Source organism: Sinocyclocheilus rhinocerous, unplaced genomic scaffold, assembly GCF_001515625.1.
Source record: "Sinocyclocheilus rhinocerous isolate Xijiao unplaced genomic scaffold, SAMN03320098_v1.1 scaffold1607, whole genome shotgun sequence".
NCBI classification, from domain to species: Eukaryota; Metazoa; Chordata; class Actinopteri; order Cypriniformes; family Cyprinidae; genus Sinocyclocheilus; species Sinocyclocheilus rhinocerous.
This window is the reverse complement of record NW_015629758.1, coordinates 9,355-31,538: the sequence shown is the minus strand read 5'-3', so window position 1 is coordinate 31,538 and position 22,184 is coordinate 9,355. Positions and strand designations below refer to the sequence as shown.

Here is a 22,184-nt window from a genome sequence, read left to right as displayed (position 1 = left end):
AGCAGTCCACGATAACGCCTGTTCTTAATGACCGAATAACGCGCGTATTATTTTTATTTAATAAATTAGTGTCTGCGGTTGACATGACCTAATTAGATTTTAATTTTGCACACATCAGACTTAAACTGCGGTTTTTTTTTTCTGTAAACTTGGCGGTAAACTTGTATCATTGTGGGAGTTGTAGTCTTTCTGTAGAAACGTAATTTCGTTACATTGGCCCTCTATGAAACAAATTCAAACATTTAAAACTTACCGTTTCTGTATTTCTCTATAGATTTGTGCCACGTCGTCCTCAGCGTGTACATGTTGTTACATTCATGGTTTGTGATGTACTTTTGATTGTAATTGTTGCATTCAAAATGTGGGTGTGCAAGACTCATTAGAAGCCGTTTCCTATAGGTCTTATTCTTTTTCTTTATAATCTTAAACATAACTTTTGTTCTGTACATCACCAGTGGTCATACACTGTACCTACATTAGTAGTGATATAACTCGTATAGAGGCAGTATAGAAAGGGAGAGTCAATCATACAGCAGAGAATCCTGTGTTTGTAAGACATTTAAGACCACTTCTTATGTAGAACTTTATGTAAACGCATCTCCAATAGAGAATTTACTTGATGTTATAACATTTGCATATTGTGCAGATTTGTGTCTTCTAACCAAATGGCAGTGGTTCTAAGGTCCTTTAGGTTGATAGGCATTGTAAGGATGCCAAATATATTGACATCCAATAAAACCAAATATGTCTGGACTTGATATTGTAATCATGGGGGGGTTAAAAAAAACACCAAGACTCAAACAGCACTACAGCATTTAATGCAACACATCTTTATTGAAACTCCTGAAGCAATATCGCTTTATAAACAGAGTCTGGGAGCATCTTAATGTACCAAAAGAAACATATTAGAACCAAAATGAATTAGTGTGAACAGAACAGTGGGGCAAAAAGAGAACTCCCAATCTTGGACCAGCTGTGGCAGGTATGAGTTTTATTTCCTACAAAAAATACAAATAAATTAAGTCTTTCAAGTTCACAGGTATCGGTTAGAAACAGGGTAGTTTTAAAATCTTGACGCTGGGTTTTCAGCTTGCTTTCTGAATCATTGAACCATTTTCTCCATTTTAACATATCAGGGTAGACGTTGTTCGATCAATTCCAGGAAGGTAAGAAAAGGGGGGGGACAAACAGCCAGGACAAATGCACTTCAGTATCTGAATGTTCACTGTGGTCCAGATGTAAGCTCAGTTCACAAGGCTTAAGACCGCATGGCTGGAGCATTTCCTCGAGAGACCCCTCGAGCCCCCTGGCCAGCACCACGTTTATAGTTCTGTTGGTAACCATCCTGTGGAGAGACAAATAAAAAGATTAAAGAAGACAACTGACAAGTGTCAATGTCTCAACAGTATTTTGAGGATGTGTTGAGACTAGTGTTGTCAAAAGACCCGGTACTTCGGTACCAAGTCGGTACAAAAAAAATGAAAATGTTACGGTACCAGGTTTTTACGTTACGGTACCGGTGGTACCGAGTACCTGGTCAACCCAGTTCTTGATGCGCTATCCGAAAGGTGCGCAGATGCGCTCTCTTCATAAAAGCACTGAGACATAGCGACCTCAAAATGAGGAAACCCATCAAACTAACAAAACACTTTAAAGACAGACACCCAGATCAAATGAAAGAGTTCAAACAGGTAAGTTTCATTTGAATTTTTCAGTGTTTCCCATACATTGATTTATTTGTGGCGGCCCGCCACAATATCAAAACTGACCGCCACAAATAGATTTTCCAAAAGGCTTTGACTTCGTTGAATAAACATGAGCACTGCACATGTCAAAGTCGAAACCCGGTGCGGGTGTTTTTATATCACTGTATTTCTGAAAGAAACCGACTGTCTTCAGAAAATTATGGATGTCAGTCTCATTTCATCTTGCCTGTAATGCCTGATAAAGCAGCGTTTGTAAGCGCAGCGCTTATTTGATTACAGCTGTTACTGGGGAAATCTCCATCTCTCCCACTCCTGCTGGCAGAGAATGAATTTGCATATATATGCGGCCACAAATAGAGTGCAAGTCTGTGGGAAACACTGCTCAGTTATGAATATTATTCAATATTTTAATTTGAATGTCGGATTGAATGAACATCGCTCTTATTAGAGAAGTTAATCGTTAGCATAAGCGCGGCTAACGCTAATATAATGAGCATTAGAATGAAGTTTCTTTATTAACTATTTAATGCTCCTATAACTATTTTTTTTAGCTAACTTAGTTGTTATTCTTGGCTGAATAACTCTAGAAGGTTTTAAAAACCCTTTAAAATTAAATATGCACACAGTTTGGATTAAATGAAAGTACAGTCAAATTTTTTGATTAACATGTTTTTGTGTTTTGCTTTGGTACCGAAATTGGTACCGAGAACCATGGATTTTCACTGGGGTATTGGTACCGAATACTGAAATTTTGGTACCGTGACAACACTAGTTGAGACTAATGCTCAAACGATAAAGAGAGAATCTCATTATTCTCACTCTAGTATCAAAAGTTGAACTTACCCGCTGATAGCTGCTGTTGGAATAGTCCCGTGGCGTACTGAATTGGGTTTGCCCGTATCCAGAGTTTGCAGAATTGGAGAAGGCTGGGCGATAACCGTCATATCCTCCTGAAATAAATTCAAAAACTCGAATGATTCATCCATCAATGACTTTAATGATCATCTAATGAAAATCACCACCTACAACTGCTCCAAACACAACGTCGTTCTGTACCTCTGAAACTACTGGATGTTCCTCTGTAGCCACTGATCATACCACGTGAGTTACGAGGACCTCCACGAGAAATCCCTCTGCTGTTGTAGAAGGACTGAGTCTGGTGGCTGAACCCGTTGCCCTGGCCACCTGACTGCTGGGACATGGGCTGGGGACCAGTAGAGTTAGGGAGTGACTGGTCTTGAGAATGGAAGGCACCAACTACTGTTAACACAGGGATAAAAAGCTGAATTAAACATGAATTAAACAAATAGCATTATGCAGGCCGTAGAAAATCATATACGTTTTTATTAGCTCCACGGCTGCTTGCTCCCATGAGCCACATGTTGAGAAGTTCTGACTACATAGACATGATTATATTGTGGGTATTAAAATATGATCTGAGGGATTCTGAAGATTTTCCTCACCAGATTGGAGCTGCTCTGGCGGCATGTCTGTATGCTCCACAGGGTGCTGCATCTGGTTATTAAAACCCTGGCTGTAGCTATTCTGGTATTGGCTGGCCTGCTTCATTGAGTCCGTATCATTAGCTGGTGGGACAGGCACATTAAGGTGGAACACCTTATCAGGAAGAACAGATTGAGGATAAGTGAACATGTAATATTAGAGTAGAGTATCATAGCATTTTGTGTAGTGTATCATAGAGTATCCAACATACAAAGTTTGTGTGTTGTAAAAGGAATACTTCACTCTAAAATGAGAATTCTCCTCCTGTACACACCTTCATGCCATCCCAGATATAATTATGAACATAGATGACTTCCTGATTTTTAAAGTGTTCCTAACAGCTAGTAATTTTCATTCAGGCATCTTACCGTTTGCATGGACTGGAATGGGGCTGCATTGACATTGATGCCACTGCTGTGCAAGGGTTTGGATCCGGGCTGGATCACCTGGGTCTGGGAGGCAGGAGGGAGCACTGTAGATGGAGGCGGCTGCTCTGTCAGGGGCATGGAGGCCTACAGAGGACAAGCAATGTTTTGATTGCTGAAAATTACTTGATGCACATTTTGTGCAGTACATTTTTGGTTACATTAGAAAGCTCATATTCTAGCTTCACAGAAATAAGTTTGAGAACTTGTTGAATTCATGAAAGGATTGGGTGCTTGACAACTTGCCTGAATAGGATCAATGGAGTCTGTCTGTGGTCGGGGATCAGCAGCGTGAGGAGACTGGTATATCGGAGGCGGTGTGGAGAAAGTTTCTGGTGATGGAGAGACCAGGGGGATCTGCAGACAAAGTAAATTCACACACTTATCTTTACACAGATATAAAGTCAATACTCTCATCTTTCTTTTCCAGACAGTTTCCAATCCAGAAGAAGTTGGCTACACTCACTTGTGTGGATTCAGGCTGAACGCCAACAGCAGAAGGCTGGGCAAGACGAGACTCAGGGAGAACTGTAGGTTGAGAAACCAACAGCCCAGCAGGGTTAGGGTGATTTGAACTGCTTAACCCATAAAGCTAACTGAATGACCATGTGGTGGAAATATGAACATACCTGGTTGACACACCATTGGCGGCATTTCCATACTAGGCACTGGTTTCATAGGTTGTGCCAATACAATCGCCGGATCAAGAGACTGTCCATCAAAATCAAATATGGAGTCCTGGGAATGAAGAGAGCATTTAGTATGCAAACAAACATATGCCAAATAAAACAAATCTGCAAAAAAAAAAAAAAAACACCTGCATGAAGTTGTATGGTCCTTTCATCTGTGCCATGAGATCCTGAACCACCTGCTGCCTAACCACAGGGTCTGAAGGGGGTGTTGGAATTGTGGTCAGAGGATGGGGCTCTGGGACGACAGGGGTGGGGGCGGTCTGAACCGGCTGCATGGAGTTAACCACCTGTAACAGATCCAATAGGTTTTAGAATTACACACTAATCCAGTGGTAGGCACCACTAGAGGGTGTGAGCAAAATTCCAAGAGACCTCATGATGACAAGCTTTAAAATAAGCTAAAACTAAAAATAAATAAAATAAATACACAAAAACATACATCTATCTTTATCCCCCAAAATACTGGAATCCTAACGATCATTTTAATTAATATTTTATAATCGTAGTTAATGCATGACCTTAATACATGAACCTCAATCCAGCACATAAAAAAAAAACAAGAAAAAAAAGTACAAAAGGAGGGCAAGGGATTTTAACCCCTTAAACTCTTTGGGTTTTTTGTGGATTTCCACATCTAAGGCTACGTCCACACAAAGCCAGAGCTTTCCCTATCCGATCTTTTTTTCCCCCTCGTCTCAAGAAATATCTGCGTCCAACGTAGCGGTGTTTGACTAGGGGCGAGACGTGGGCTGATGATGTCATCGTTTCAGAAAATATACGGATTCGCTGTCCACACGAAAACGCAAGGGCGGCGTTTTCAGATTTATCCACTCTGGGACCCAGTTTAAAAAAATATCGGTTTCACTCTCCCAAAACGCCGGATCCGTGTGGACGAAACGCCTATACGATACAAAATGTATGCGTATACAGCTAAACGCGTCTCTGTGTGGACGGGGCCTAAATCTGATAGATGCCCTTACCCACATGAGTGAAGTAAATGCAAAATATCGGTGCCATTCTTTTAGAAAATGAAACCAAATGTAAAGTAATAAATATTATTGTACGTATTCAAAATATCAAAATAAACACCAAAAATAGGTGCTTGTGTTCTTTTTTCTTTGAATCCTGTATTTGAAAGTGTATAACTCGGGTCCTGGGTGCTTCAGCTACCTATTGTAAATGTTATTTGATTCCACTAGACGGCAGCAAACACTGAAAAAAAATGAAAAAAAATTCATTCAGCATTTTCCTTTCAAAAGCTACTTTTATTAAACAAAAGGGAGGCAAAGAGATATTTTAGTGGCTTTTTGGAGTCTCCAAAGTCCTGACTGCAAAAACAAGCTATTATAAGGAATCCTACTTTTACTATATGCAATATGTGACAAAATACATTTACAGAGTACATACATTTGTACATATATACATATACACATACAAAATGTACATTTCAGAATGACCAAATATTGAATGAAAAACATATTAGGGCCTACTGAGCTTCCCATTCATGGAAGGACCCATGGAGGAATTCAATTCTCTGTTGGAGGAATAAAACTCTAAAACAGCCCCAGCACCAACACAAACAATACAATTTCTAGAGCAGCTTACCTCCATCTCCACACTCCATTCCTCTCTTTGTTCCTTATCGCCAGTACTGTATATGCTCTCCAAAACAAACTGCCTATTTAAAAACTGGAGAGAAAAATGACAAAAGAAAATTATAGGTAATCAAGAGGAAATTTACCCCTCAGCAAGATCATACAATTATAGGGTTTATACGCATTCATTATGTCCCCTAAGTCAACTTACGTAAAATGTTTTACGCCAAAAACAGCTGTACTTCACTTTTCACAACCATCCTAAGTAATAATCCCAATGGGCAGGGCACATTACCTGGGACATTAATAGGGCCTGTTCACACAGAGACGAATGTTTGGTGCAATAAACATTTTAATTTTGTTGGTGCGATAAATATTTCAAAACAAATGCCTGAATAGCTGTCAGCAAAGCCAAATGTGAGAGCAAGTTTCATTTTTCTAGAACAAAGGGTTCAAATGTTATAATCATTTAAAGGTTGAATTTTTAAACTGCTGGTGGCGCTATAGAGTTAGTCCTAGAGACTCCAAAGTTGGTCAGATCACCATTCATGACCATCACTACAAGTGTGCCAAATTTCATCATTTTCCTATATGTTCCCTTCATAGGGCTGCCATTGACTCCCATTCAGAAAGAATAATTATAAGAAAACATTAAAAACGCAATACTGTTTGATTTCCTTTCTTCTCTGTGAAAAGAAACAAAGTTGCACAGCACTTTGTGTAGCATGCCAACAGGGGTATTTCTACTTTTCTATAAGCGCCACCTACTGTCAGAGGCTGAATTTGCATTTAGCTAGTCAGCTTTTTTCTGCATTGGTCAATTATCCGAACAGACAAATTGTATGTGAAAATTAGATCGAATTTTTGCATTTTGTGTAGTGTAGTTTAAAAAAATAAAAAATTTTTGGATAGGGGAGGAAGTTTTGAGTTCTGAAAATTATTGCACATTTTCATAGTGCTATGAACTCCAATGTCAAAAGTCACTCCAATGTGACCCCCTTAAAGGGTCATGAAACCCCCTGTTTTAAAAAAAAAACGCTAAAAAAAAGTGGGCGTGGTGCGCTGAGGAGCTGAGGGGGAAGAGGCAAAACAGACAGCTTCGGTTTCAGACGGTTTCATTCCGCTCCCATAGAGTTAAAAACACAAATAAATGCACAGCCATTTGCACTCTGCATCGAAAACATATATATGAACGCGCTGTTGCACCTCTGATAACTTTAGGCTTATTCTGCGGCGTTTATATAAGCCTTTTGACGGGTTGTGTCACGGAGCTGTAAAAACGGTTACACTCACCAAGTGAATGAATCGCGTTTGTGCCGAACTCTTATTACAAAACAACAGGCACGTGCAGAAGTGGGGGCTTTGGGGGCTCAAGCCCCTGCCCTTTTTCAAAATTATTAACAGGCACGTGCAGAAGGGGGGGCTTTGGGGGCTCAAGCCCCTGCCCTTTTTCAAAATTATTCAAAAGTGCCCCTCTCAGCCAAATAGCAATGATATTGTGGTCAATAAAACAAAATGCATTTTAATTATAATTAACATGACAATGTGTACAAAACAGAAACCAATCGTTTACAAGTCGGAAAATTCCTGTTTATTTTTACATATCTGTCGATCTGAGGCGTTGCTATGGGTTGCTTGTGTTTTGCTTGACTGACTGCTATTTCAGTCTGTTTGGAAACCTAGACTCTCAAGCCATATATGGTTCTTTCAGTGAGTGGGTCGACAGAAGGAAGGAAAAAAATATATATATTTTAAACTTTTTTTTCCATCAATAATCAAAGCTAGCATGTCGGTTTAATTAAAAATCCATATAGCCTATTATACAGTCGTGGTCAGAATTATTGGCACCCTTGGTAAATATGATCAAAGAAGGCTGTGAAAATAAATCTGCATTGTTAATCATTTTGATCTTTTATTTAAAGGGGTAATATGATGCGATTTCAATTTTTCCTTTCTCTTTGGAGTGTTACAAGCTCTTGGTACATAAAGAAGATCTGTAAAGTTGCAAAGACTAAAGTCTCAAATCCAAAGAGATATTCTTTATAAAAGTTAAGAGTCAGCCACGCCTACCTAAAACGGCTCATTCTAACACGCCCCCACATATCTACATCACGTTTGTTAAAATTTCCAAAGGGTGCCACGACTAAAAAAAGGTTGGGAAACACTGGAGTAGACTACAATGCCGGCTGTTCTGACTCACAGATTGTAAGTAAGTTTTTTTATATTTAAAGCGAGTTTTTTGGGCAGTGTAGAGTAGGGCTTGTTGTTTGTCATTTCTCCGATCACAAATGCAGACATGGTTTTGTTTACACGGCGCGATGCAACGCAACGCGCAAAAAGACAGTACAAGTCATTATAATCCATAATTATGTCCCCACTGGATGCAGCGAATGCCTCGTTTATAATGGGTTTTCATGTTTTTAAATTATCGCTCTGGCCTGACAGGGCATCATCACAGTATGATAGGGGCATAACATTTATGTCACACACTTGAGGTATTCGGCCAATCATAACGCACTGGATAGCTGGCCAATCACAGCACACCTTGTTTTTCAGATCGATGAGCTTTGTAAAAATCGACGCGTTTCAGAAAGGCGGGGCATAGAGGAGAAACAATAATGTACAGTATGTGGAAATTAATGTGTTTTTAACCTTAAACCGCATAAACACATTTCATTACAACAAATACACAAAATAATGTTCTTTTTAGCAATATCATATGACCCCTTTAAAAGAAATATGAACGACTGGTGAGATGAAGAGACTCTAACCAGAGCACTTCTGTAGGTATTAAAGTAAGCTGTGTATGTAGCCATCAGCAGTCTAAAGATCTGATTTTGTTTGGTAGGTGAGAGAGCTGTTGTCTCATAAGCTGTCATCGTGGCAGCAGTCATGTGCGCAGCCAACCAAGCTCCCGGAGCGAGCGCTGAGCCTGCTGCGTCACACCGCCCCCCAGAGCTCTGGAGGAGCCGGACTCGCCGAGGTCCTGCGCAACGCTAAACTGGGAATCACTCAACACGGAGAACAGGTTTATCAAATACATACTTGGGCATTTTCACTTTGTCACAATGCAAAAAAAAGACAGAATGGTGAACATAGTGAACATAATGGTCATAAAATAGGATTCATGTTTTTTATGTAAAATATACTCTAATTTCATTCATTTAATGAATGGCTGTGCTCAAAGTTGAATATCAAAGTGTTTTGTGTCTGTTAATCATGGATGTGTGGACACATCAATGTTTTTAGATTTGTGGAGTAAAAAATATTGGGTAACACTTTAGAATAGGGAACACTTGTTCACTATTAACTACGACTTTTCCCTCAATAAATTCCTAATTTGCTGCGTATTAATAGTTAGCAAGGTAGTTGTTAAGTTTAGGTATTGGGTAGGATTAGGGATGTAGAATAAGGCATTAATATGCGCTAATAAATGGCTAATGTTCTAGTAAAATTCATGCTAATAAGCAACTAGTTAAGAGACCCTAAAATAAAGTGTTACCAAATATTGTTTTCATTTTGAAGAAAAAAGCAAAAATTAGACTCAGGACTAGTGGCATGTTGTTACTTACTATTTAATTTGGGTTATTATTCAATAATTTCCTGATTTAAATGTACATTTCTTCGCTATTCATTAAAACCTATAGTGAATTAATTTAATCTGAATTTACAGTGTTGCTATTAAGACATATCTTAAGATTAAAATAAATTATTTTTAAATAAATGAAATATGTAAATATTGATATTCCTCTATATAAATCATATAATAAATTTACTTTTCAGATGAATCTCTTTCACTGAGATTCAGGATTGCTTTGTCTGTGATTAACTATTAAATTGTCAAAACACAATTTGAAATATAATAGTTGACTTGGTATTTTATATGAATGGCATTTTTATTTAATGTAATATAATATAATATACATACATTTCATTACTTTTATAACATTTATTACATGCTTTCAGTTTTTTTTTTTAGTTTGTCAGTTTTTTCTCTCATTTAGAACATGTGAAAATTTTGAGCAATTATTTTAGCATATTTTCCGCAATACATAAATAATTGTATAATGTATTGTTCTTTACTTTTCAAAATAGCGTTCTAAAAATAAAAAAGCACACCAAATACATGCAGCTGTATCATGCACTAAATTCTTCCAAAGTAAAATAAAATAATCTTGAGTACACACACACACACACTCACACACACACACACACACACCTGTGTGTGTGTATATACAGTGGGTACGGAAAGTATTCAGACCCCCTTAAATTTTTCACTCTTTGTTATATTGCAGCCATTTGCTAAAATCATTTAAGTTAATTTTTTTTCCTCATTAATGTACACACAGCACCCCATATTGACAGAAAAACACAGAATTGTTGACATTTTCGATGAGCTTTGTAAAAATCGACGCGTTTCAGAAAGGCGGGGCATAGAGGAGAAACAATAATGTACAGTATGTGGAAATTAATGTGTTTTTCGAACCTTAAACCACATAAAAACATTGCATTACATCAAATACACAAAATAATGTTATTTTTAGCAACATCATATGACCCCTTTAAAAAATTCACATAAATCTAACCTTTCATTGGAGAATAAGAATTTAAAATGGGGGGGGAAGTATCATTATGACATAAATGTTTTCTGTAATACACATTGAACACAATTAACGGCACCCTTTTATTCAATGCTTTTTGAAACCTCCATTTGGCATAATAACAGCTCTGAGTTTTCTCCTATAATGCCTGATGAGGTTAGAGAGCACCTGACAAGAGATCATCAAAATTGTAAATATGAATGGGAATATACTTCACAGATATTTTACTCATAAGAATTTCTAGGGGTGCCAATAATTGTGTCCAACGTGTATTTGAGAAAAACATTTATTTCATAATGAGATTTTCCCCCATTTTCAATTGTTTTAGTTCAATGAAAGGTTAGATATTTGTGAATTTTTTTAAATAAAAGATCAAAATTATTAATGCAGATTTATTTTCACAGCCTTCTTTGATCATATTTACCAAGGGTGCCAATAATTCTGACCACAACTGTATATTTTAGAATATTACATAATTCAATGCCCGTTTGTCATGCCTATAATACACCAACCAATCATGATCTGGCACAAGTTCAAATTTCATTGGACAATAATGTGAAGTAGAGCAGTCATTTTCCGTTCTTATACATAAATCGGTTGAAAAATGACATGGGACAGACGAGCTTATTTGTGGAGTGATCTGGATTAGGGATGCACCGAAATGAAAATTCTTGGCCGAAGCCGAAAACCGAATAAAATTAAACACTGGGCCGAAGGCCGAATACCGGACACGTTTTTTCGAGTTTTTTTTCCCCATGTATTTTGCCAAAAAAATCCTAAACAGTCTCTCGCTGTCGGTGCTTGTAATGATTTTTGTGTCTTTCTCCGCTGACGTGTGTGCTGCATAATAAAGAGTGCGCGTCTCTCTGCGCTGGTTGCTATGTGATCGCGTCATATCGTTGTTCGGTACAATTTATTCTGTCTTTTCGCTTATTCGGCCAAACACCGAAAGAGCTTTTTTTTCCTATTTTCGGCCGAATAATTTCGGTTGCCGAACATTCGGTGCATCCCTAATCTGGATCTGCGGCGTCTCATTTTATAAATCAAAATACATCGCTGAGAAAATGGATGCTAAATGACTACAAAAAGACTGCACAAAACCGTGCAGCGCCAAAAGTTGCAATAATGGTAATCAGTATTCAGTTCACTTATATGTATGATAGGCTACACCGTTTACTATTTCATGAAACTATCATAGTTAATGAAGCCCAAGTGCCACCTACAGGCCTATTATTTGAAGTGTAGGCTAGCGAAATGGTGACGTGAAAGGACTTTATCATATTACCATTTTTGATAATTATGCAGCATTATGAATGTGTCTTATGCTCATCAAGCCTGCATTTATTTGATCAAAAATACAGAAAAAAAACTAATATTGTGAACTATTATTACAATTTAAAAGAATGTTTTTGAAATACTTTAAAATATCATTTATTTCTGATGCAAAGCTGAATTTTCAGCATCATTAGCCTACTCCAGTCTTCAGCGCGTGATCCTTCAGAACTCATACTAATATGCCGATTTATTATCAATGTTTGAAACAGTTGTGCTGCTTAATTTTTTATTAAATGTTTTTGTAACCTGTGATACTTTTTTGGGGTTCGTTGATGAATAAAAAGTTAAAAAGAACAGCATTTGTTCAAAATAGAGATGTTTTCTAACAATATAAATCTTTACTATCACTGTTTCTATTAATTTAACAAATCTTTGCTGAAAACTAATTTCTTTCAAACGAAAAAAAAATACTGACCAAGCTTTTGAACGGTAGTGTATATTGTTACAAAAGTTATATTTTCAATAAATGCTGTTCTTTTTGAGCTTTTTATTCATCAAAGAATTCTGAAAAAAAGTATCACATGTTTCCAACACTGATAATAAATCAACATTGCATAAAATGCATTTTAAAGTATATAAAAATTTTGATCAAATAAATGCAGGCTTGATGACCATAAGTGACTTGCAAAAATATAAATTAGTAATGTATCCAAACTTTTGACCTATAATGGTTGTTTTTTTTAAATTGCCCCTATTTTACATTTGAGCCCCTGCCCCTGAGGAATTCTCTGCACATCCCTGCAAAGCAAAAACAAACACTCTCCTTCAACCCATTAACGTTTCTCTCAGTTAATGTACGTGGTCTCGCAGTCTGAAGCGTCTGTCATAGCAAATCAGCACATGCTGTTGTGAATAATTAAGCAAAGCGTCTTCTCATAGGATAATTAGAACTATCGAATGCTAATATTGTCTTCTATGATGTGCAACACAAACACCTCTGCTAAAATCTCAGAAAAAGTAGTCTGGGGTTTCATGACCCGTTAAGCTTGCATTTTACAAAGTGCATTTAACCAACTTGTCTCACCTGTGTCACCTCAATTGCAACAGGTTCTGCACACTCTGTCATTTCACCCTCTGTTAGGAGACATAAAAGACAGTTTGCAGAAATCAGTCTGTATTGTAGCAGTTTCAGAATGACAGTAACTCGATTGAGCAATGTGAAATGAAAGTGTTTTACCCGTGTCGGGAGGGTGCTCCTCTGCTTCAGACACTTCCACTGCAGCTGTCTGCTCCTCTTCCTCCGTGCAAACTCCATTCTGATGAGACTGCACTCGGTCAAAGTAGCCGCTCTGCAAAACTCGCTCCAACATCTCATTCAGTGCTTTATCTGAAAACAAGCATTTACACTCCTGTTCAAATGTTTAGGATCAGTAAGATGCTCACCAAGGATGCATTAATTTGATCAAAAATGCAGTAAGTTAAATATAAAAATTTAAAAATGTAACTTATTCCCGTGATGCAAAACTGAACAGTCTTCAGTGTTACATGAGCATTCAAAAAATGTTATAATAGGTTGATGGTGCTCAAGAAAGATTTGTTATTAATGTTAAAAACAGTCATGTTGCTTAATGTGTTTTTTTTTCTCTTTCTTTCTTTGGAAACCATGATACATTTTTTCCGGATTGTCTAAATAACATTAAAATATAACACAAAAATATATAAATCTTATGTAACAAGTGTTTTTACTGTCAATTTCCATCAATTTAATGCATCCACGCAGAATAAAAAGTAATTTATTACAAACAAACAGACTCTAAAAAAAAATAAAAAAAATACTGAAAAGCTTAAACGATTATAGAGGACCATCACACTACATACTACAAGCCCAGCTGGTACATAGCAAATGGATGTATTTATATGCCATGAGCCACATGATCTGCCACAGAATACCACTGAAGAAAAGTGCTAGAGGCTGGAAGCTTTCTAATGCAGGGCTACTGTAGGTGATAGATTATTTATGATATGTTTACACTAGTTCAAATTAAGCAATCCTGTGAATATATTAGAAGTATTTTAATGTGCCTTTTAACTGGCCATTAAGTTAACATGGCGCTAGCATGACCTATGGACTCCCCACATTGATCAAGTGATCTTTCACAGTCAGTGTCCTTGGAGAGTTTCCCTAGCACACAGCTGCAGAATCACACTGATACAGAAGACAGGGGACATGGATAATGCCACTCCACCCACTGCTGAGTCAGCACATGCATCGTGACTGAATGCTGCAGTATATGCCACCTTTGCCCATATCCATGTCTTGCTTTGGTAAACCTTTGGTAAAAAATCAAGAATGATGCCGACCAATTTATGCAACATTCTATTAATTGCCATAAAGGTTTTCTTTAATTAAACAATGCAAGCTTTCAAAAGACATTACATGATTTTTCCTGAAAATGCTCATATAAATCTCCTTGTACCAACATGCACAGAAACATAATTGGATCATGAGGAAATAGTTTCCAGTACAGTTGAATGCGTGTTAATATTTAAAAAGGAAAAAAAAGAAAAAGAAAACGGCTGAAAAATTTTACCCTTTAAAAAACAGAAAAAGCTGATACACATCGAAAATCCATAAAAATCCAATATTAATTTCATTTTTAACTTCTTACAAATAGATGTTATGAGCTATCAGACCCTAAAAAGAAGTTTAAAAAGTCCATTTGACATACATGTTGTTCCTGCTACAGGCTTGTCCTTCCCCTCCAAAAGTTCCCATAAGTGCTGTGATGTTTCTTGATACTGGTCAGTTAACCTGTGTAAGAAAAGCATCCCATTGTGAACATACAATCCAAAAAATAAGCAAACTAAATTTTTAATTTGTTAAATTAAATTTAAATTAACCAAAGACACGGATGGATGGATGGATGGATGGGACACGGATGGATGGATGGGACACGAATGGATAGATGGGACACAGACGGACGGATGGATTAAGTTCAGTATATGAACTTTATAAAGCATTAAAATTATGGTTCAACGGAGGGACAGAAATATCTTGTGTTTCATTAAAAATCTTAATTTGTGTTTCAAAGATAAACTAAACTAAAGTCCTTCGTGTTTAACAACCTTAGGGTGAGTAATTGACCATTTGTATTTTTGAGTGAAGTAACCCTGCTTCTTTAAAATCTTCCTGGACGCACACTGGCAAATCGGCAATAAATAATTAAAAGTACAGTTACAAAGATGCTGTCAAACTTAACATGCTCTGCCAATGCTGAGACCTCAAGCTGTCTGAAATGTATTCTGTGAGAGATCCAAATGTCAATTCAATGACAATTTATATTACAGTAGGAAAAACACCAATTATTCTGTTTACAGCATAGTTTATTTGCAAACAATTTCTAAATTGAGTAAAGTAGTGTGGACAGTCTTCTTCACCTGATGTTTTGGTCACGTTCAGGCCCCACAAGCTTGTAAAACTCATCCAGGGAAGTAAGGTCACCCTCGGTAAGCAGTGAGGGTCTGCCGGCTCCTTGCAGTAGCTCTTGCCACACAGTTTCATCCCCAAGTCGGTCGAGAAGGAACTGTAGCTCCAGAACTCGTTTCAGCCTTTTCTGTTCCACCTCTTCACGCTGGAGTTGCTCACGACGTGCCGCTTTCTTAACACACTTCTGGATCTATCCAAAGCAACAGATTGCGGGAGACATTCTCACTGATTCGTATAAACCTTCCAGTGAATTTCGGTTGTAGATCTATACACATTCACAACACAAAAAACAAACTGTAGGTCCTCAGGCTATGGAAGAGAGCAAATTCAATTTCATGTACTCACTTCTTGACCCAATGCCAAAAAGCTCTTATGCAGTTCACGTGCAAACTCAAGGTTATGGATCATTTCCTGGTACTTAGACAGGGCTTCCTAAATTGATTTAGAAAAAGGACAGATTTCAGGAAACTGAAAAACAATTAACGGACAACAAAAATATGGAGTGTTTACCCACCAGCTGGTCCTGGTTGAGACGTTCCCCTTTGCCGTTTCTGGCCTGATAGTCATCAAGCTTGCTCTGAAAGAAGAGAAGTGACAAAGAAATAGAAATAAATTTGAAAAATAAAAAAAGCAAGATAATAAAATGACAGTACATTGGAGAAGTCATCTCACAGGTTTATGCATTCATTTCCCCATCTCAAAATCCAGCTGAATTGGTCATCACAACAATATATGACAGAGATAAAGACTCTCAGAAAAGCAAGAATACAAATGAGTGCCCATATATCTTTAAAAATTCTGCGATCAGTAAGATTAATGTTTTTGAAAGAAGTCTCAGTCTTCAGTGTCAAATGATCCTTCAGAAACAACTTTAATATGGTAATCTGGTTGCTCCGCTTAATATTTTTTAGAAAACAGTTATAAAATCTTCAGGATTCTTTGAATAGAAAGTTTAAAATAGCAGCATTTAGGCTATTTGATATAGATTTTTTTGTAATATTATTCATGTTTTTCAATGTCACTTTTCATTAGTTTTATGCATCCTTGGCTGAACTGTACAAAAAATGTATTGCACATAATATTTTTAATTATGAAACCAATTTCCCATTCAAAGTGGATCAAGAGCAAGGACTTTGTTCCGGAAACCTCCAACATGTGGTTGAGTTATGTGGAGATTATCACATTTCACAGAGTTGGTGAGAGATGGCAAGTTCACTTTCCACAAATGTCAGAATCAGAGCGGACATCCAAGACATGAAGGCACACAAGACATGATGCCATAACTGTTCATTAGCCTAAATAAATCCCTTAAAAGAAATGGCAGTCACTAATCACTTAATGGAAAACAAAAATCATGACTGTCTGTCTATCTGTCTGTCTGACTAGCATTCTGCTTAAGATCCACTTTTGTGTTCCACAATAGTTTAACAGGTTTGAAACCACATGAAAACGGAGACAATGACAGAATTGTATTTTTTTGCCCAGTGAATTATCCTTTTAACGAAATATATCCCTTCCGGCTTATAGTCATTCCGGACAACGCGCTTCATCTGCCGGGCTACCAGCTGTTCAGAGCAGATCGCATCGCGGAGTTAACGGGGAAAACCAGAGGTGGTGGATTGTGTTTCTACATCAACGAAAGTTGGTGTTCAGATGTAACAAAGCTGAAAAAGGTATGCTGTCCTAATTTAGAGGCACTCATCATAAACTGTAAACCCTTCTACTCGCCGCGGGAGTTTTCTTCTTTCATTCTCGTGAATGTGTACGTGCCTCCGAGGCCCAGATGGTGTTTCACCTGCCTGTTTAAAAGTCTGCGCTGACCAACTGGCCCCCCATCTTCACACAGATCTTCATCATTGGAGCTGTGTGAAGTTCCCCGTTGCTTCAAACGCTCCACCATCATTCCGGTCACCAAAAAGCCCAAAATCACTGGACCTAACGACTAAACATACTTGGTAATAAAGCTCTTCTGATTCTGATTCTGAATAAACCAATATAAAAGCAATGTGCTGCACTGTCACCAAGTTAAAAGTTTCTCCGGCGAAGCTCAGAAACCTGCAGGATCCAAAGGCGCTTACTGCGTGTCCTGAGGACACACCTGCCTCTGACCCATTTACCTCGACAAACCCACATCAGCACAAGCCTGAGAGCACTCCAAAGAGAAAGGAAAACTTGAAATCGCATCATATGACCCCTTTAACAACTCATTTAAATGCATTTTTGCGCTGGCAGTTTCCCCATTTTTAGCATGCTGAACCTGTTTTAGGATGCCATGTTAGCTTTATCTCCATCTCCATGTGCGTGCGAAACAAATAGTTATCCTAGAAACTAACAAAAATCAAGAAATATAATCGCGAATTATATAGAGAAGGTAAATAAGTAATTATGTAAATACATTTGTCAAGAGAAATGGAAAGGGCACAATTGTATGAATTTAAGAGATTTACCTTTACGTTAAAGATGTTGGTTCATACAACATGACTTAAATGCATATAAATAGAGCAATGGTTTCATAAACATTTAATGAGCCTGGCTAACTGCGTTACATGGTCGATCAAACTTCATAAGTTTTTGACATTAAAATGTGGCACATTAAACCCATTTATTGTCCATTTACCAACAGATCACACCATTGAGATCCAAGGATGATGTGTTTTTAATCAACTGACATATTCATAAGAAATGCATGTAAACTCTGATCGATCAGATTTGTGAGAAATATATAACGGAGTACAAAAGGCACAAGGGGAATGGGTTAGGGGAATGAACTCTGAGGATGTGGGACAACAAAAACGTAGTTTATCTATACATTTCTGTGCTAATATTAGTTATGCTAAAGTTGACATGTTGAAACCGGTACCTTTTTCTTCTCCATATTGCGCACTTTCTTTTCAAGAACCACCAGCACTTGCTTCATGGCCTCTGATTGAGTTCCAGTCAGCTGGTTGCTGGCTGTGATTTGGTTCATTGATCCGGGAGCAAATCCCAAGTCTGGGCTGGCAGACTTCACAGTCCTGGTGCCATTTGTTGCCGAGGGCATCTGATCAAGGATAAAGGACAAGTTTTAATATCAGAATATAACAAAAAAATGAAGGAATAAAACACTAAAATGCTGAAAGCATCCGATTGAGTGGCAGTGAGATGATCATCATTTGAGGCGGAACATGATGTAAGTGGTGATCGACGATGGTTTCATTTTCGATCATATCACATTTACATACTCTTTCAATCAGATCAACCAAATCTTTCAATTATGATACCAAGTGCAGCTAGATGTTAATCATACATGTTCAAATAATTATGTAATCATAGAACTCCATTATATAACGAAATTATACAGATAAGATTTTGTCTGATAGTAGCACATTTTCAGCTGAACACGACAATGAAGTACGATAAATATATTATATATTTTTTAATAATTCAAAATTATAAAGATATTTCACAAACGCTAGAAATAGACTGCAAAATTCCAAAACACTGTCATAGCAACCCATTGTCCGCATTTTAAACTGAAACGGTGTCCAAATCATCACTGGATCTACTGTATAACGTTCACGTCTGTGATTTGGATCCATAATATGTGCTCACCTTTATGCGCAATATATCCACAAGGGTGAAAAGTAATCGTCTGGAGGCAAATAAGTCGAAGCGTTGATTGTGTTGCTTTTATTTTCTCTTCCAATTTACTATAGGATCAGCCCCGCCGGCCTCACCGACAACTGAGAGCGACTGAAAGGCGAGGAAAAGGTTTATATGAGAAAGGACCCCGTTTAGAGTCGACCAGGATTTTGCTTGTGTCCTACTGACATTTATATGCAGGTTATTATTGCGTTTACTTCTTGTCCGATGAATATACAACCAAATAATAAAGATAATTTATGAAACGCATAAGAAAGAGTCACGAAGATGACAGAAAATACTAATATTTTATTCAGTTGCAAAGCAGGCATACAATGACTTCCTCATGTAAATTTGTCACTGAACGCGTGTGGTGAAAACGAACAGGCTGACTTTATATAAACCATAGACTGTATAAAGGATAATATGGTATTAAAAATGTGAGATTTAGTATTTTATTGTGGGACTGTGTTTTATTTTATTTCGTTGATAACCTTTTTTCCCTTCAATATCATGCTAAATTACCTCTTCACCGATTCTGCAACTGTTAACTTTCTTATTATTATTGTTTTAGTTTTCGCCTAAATATCAGGTATCTCATTTTTTAAACGACCAAACAAGTCCTTGCAACGATACACCATTATTTAATATAGTTATTTAATGTAAATCAAACTGCGGTCCAGCAGATAGCACCAGACAGATTGAAGTGAATGCAGTCAACTCGAACGTTCCTGCAAAGTCAAATATGTACAAGCAATAAATGATTAAGTGCATTCAATAAATGATTACAAGAATGACTAATTAATATTGAATCATTCACATTTTCTAATTTAGGTTGAGCACATTATGTAACAACATTTTAAGGCTATTCATTAATGCAAAATAAATTATATTCTCCTATTGCATACGTGTATCTTTTCAAGCTTATGAAGCATTTTTATTTCATTCAAGAAGTATTGATATTGCAAAAATAATTTCATATAGATAGACATAAAAAAAATAAAGCTTTCTGTAAAAATCATAAACTATTCAAAAACAATGTGAATGCAGTTGCATGAGGTTTTGTTTGGCATATACAGGAAGCAGTTAACATGGTTGCTCTGCTCTTTGATAGTAATGTTCTATTGAAAGGGTGTTTTCTTTCAGGAATAATACTGATTAGAGGAAAATCTCATGGGAGAGTGAAGCTTTCTTTCATCGAGTGACTCATTTCCGCTCTCTGTTGTGTTTAGTAACAGCAGCAGCAGTCCTCAACTTAAACAGTCCATTAATATATCTGTCAGTGTCACAAATATGGCTAATCACTGATCATCTGAAGTTTACAATGAACAAACTACAAACTTGTAGTCACAACAATGTTTTTACTTAGTCCAAATAATGGTGTTCGCACAAGCTTCTCAAAAATGAGCCAACAATAGTTTACGCTAAGATTAGGCAGGAAGCAGTAGCCTAGCTATTGCTGTTTCAGAGTATATGCTATCAGAGAGCCAACAACACATCCAGGCTCTCTCCTTACAGGAAATACGCCTTACTGTGATTACGCAGTCTGTGATGGATCTCTTCTCCAGTAGGCTAAAGGCAGCCTATAGGTCCTAATTAAAACAGAACATGTCAAACACATCCAGTAAGAGGATCAGTGTTGCCAATTTAGCTACTTTGTAGCTAGATTTAGCGACTTCCCCGCCCCTTTTGAGACTTTTTTCAAAAGTTTAGGGACAAATATAGCAACTTCTTGGACAAACCTTATCTAAGTTCTCATCTTGCCCACTGATCTACGTTCATCTTTATATAGATCAGTGAATTTGCCATTGTGATGTCATCTAGTGACATTTAGCTACCAGTTTTAGCTACTTTCAATTGAAAGCAGTTGGCAACACTGAAGAGGATATGTTTCAGTTTTTTGTTATTGAGTCAAGGCATGTTCCATGGCAAATGATCAGCCAATCCAATGGCATTTCCTATTAGGTCTGGACTTTCAATAAATCAGCCTACTCTTGCAGAGCCAAAGGACCAGGACACCAAGGGACTGATCTGCCCTAATATTCAGATTTCTGGTTAATCGGTATGAAGTTTCAGTGGCTGATTTCTAAATCCTAAATCCATGTGCTAACAGCCTTGCAGAGTATCAAAAGTTATTTATTAATAACACTAAGCCTAATTCTAAACTGCTACATTATTTCAACACTGTCACAGTAGGTTTGGAATTCATGTCAAAGTAAGTGAGTAAATTCTGGTATACCTCAGTGTTATTTGCTTGTAATAAATCACATATTTATTAAAAACAAAGTCATATATGTGGTCCTGGACCACAAAAGCAGTCTTAAGTCGCTGGGGTATATTTGTAGCAATGGCCAAAAATACATTGTATGGGTCAAAATGATCGATTTTTCTTTTATGCCAAAAATCATTAGGATATTAAGTAAAGATCATGTTCCATGAAGATATTTAGTCAATTTCCTACTGTAAATATATTAAAACTTAATTTTTTATTGGTAATATGCATTGCTAAGAACTTCATTTGGACAACTTTAAAAGTGATTTTCTCAATATTTAGATTTTTTGCACCCTCAGATCCCAGATATTCAAATAGTTGTATCTCGGCCAAATATTGTCCTATCCTAACAAACCATACATCAATGGAAAGCGTATTTATTCAGCTTTCAGATGCTGTATAAACATCGATTTCGAAAAATGTACATTTATGACTGGTTTTGTGGTCCATGGTCACATATCACAATTTAAATTTTATGCTATTATATACTATTTTAATGTCAGTAAAAGCTAAATTTAGGTCATTTTATTGTATGCTATAAAATGTATAACCTTTCCCTATGAGAACGTAAGTACGTACATATGTATGTATGCATTTATTTCATTTTTTTATTGTTTTCTTCTCCAGTATGCCAAAAGGCTCAGTTAAAACAGAACAAGTAAAACACATCCAGTATGAGGCCAATCAAATGACATTTCCTACTAAGGCTGGACTTTCAATAAATCATATTTTCAACCTCAAGCCAAAAAAATACCATGGCTATATAATCACTAGACAATGAGGGGCCACCATATGGGGCGAATCTCCCCTAATATTCAGATTGCTGGTAAATCATTATTCAGTTTTTTTATATGGCTGATTCCTAATTCACTCCCAATCCTGAATATGTGGTTAAAGCTTGCAAAGTATTATCAGTCATTTATGATTAGATCAATGCTAGATTATTTCAATATTGTCACAACAACTGGGAATTCGTTTACTCAACCTTTTTAAAATTAGTTTTTTGC

General features: G+C 37.0%; 1 protein-coding gene across 4 annotated transcripts; it reads right to left on the bottom strand.

Moving 5' to 3' along the window:
* Positions 1-807: 807 nt before the first annotated feature.
* On the bottom strand, positions 808-19,028 carry LOC107739424 (caprin-1-like). 4 transcript variants are annotated; one of them, XM_016551523.1, is made up of 18 exons: positions 18,876-19,028; positions 18,145-18,324; positions 15,799-15,861; positions 15,630-15,716; positions 15,236-15,474; positions 14,527-14,609; positions 13,035-13,184; positions 12,882-12,931; positions 5,932-6,015; positions 4,452-4,613; positions 4,264-4,372; positions 4,101-4,162; positions 3,881-3,991; positions 3,578-3,721; positions 3,170-3,323; positions 2,763-2,966; positions 2,550-2,656; positions 808-1,345 (listed from the first exon to the last, which is right to left on the bottom strand). In XM_016551523.1, exons 2-18 carry the CDS (start codon positions 18,322-18,324, stop codon positions 1,259-1,261), a joined length of 2,076 nt encoding a protein of 691 aa, XP_016407009.1. In that variant the 5' UTR covers positions 18,876-19,028; the 3' UTR covers positions 808-1,258. The 4 variants fall into 4 exon arrangements, with proteins under 4 accessions (XP_016407009.1, XP_016407010.1, XP_016407011.1 ...); XM_016551524.1 differs by having other exon boundaries at positions 2,763-2,963; XM_016551525.1 differs by having other exon boundaries at positions 2,763-2,942.
* Between the last annotated feature and the right edge of the window lie 3,156 nt (positions 19,029-22,184).

What these genes read in the sequence shown, in the direction of transcription:
- LOC107739424 (XM_016551523.1), bottom strand. Translation starts at nt 18,324, where the DNA reads ATGCCCTCGGCAACAAATGGCACCAGGACTGTGAAGTCTGCCAGCCCA. An exon ending in GTCTCAACCAGGACCAGCTG is followed by an intron (nt 15,717 to 15,798) that starts GTGGGTAAACAC and finishes AAATCAATTTAG; the next exon opens with GAAGCCCTGTCTAAGTACCA. An exon ending in CATTCCAGTCCATGCAAACG is followed by an intron (nt 3,324 to 3,577) that starts GTAAGATGCCTG and finishes CTTCCTGATAAG; the next exon opens with GTGTTCCACCTTAATGTGCC.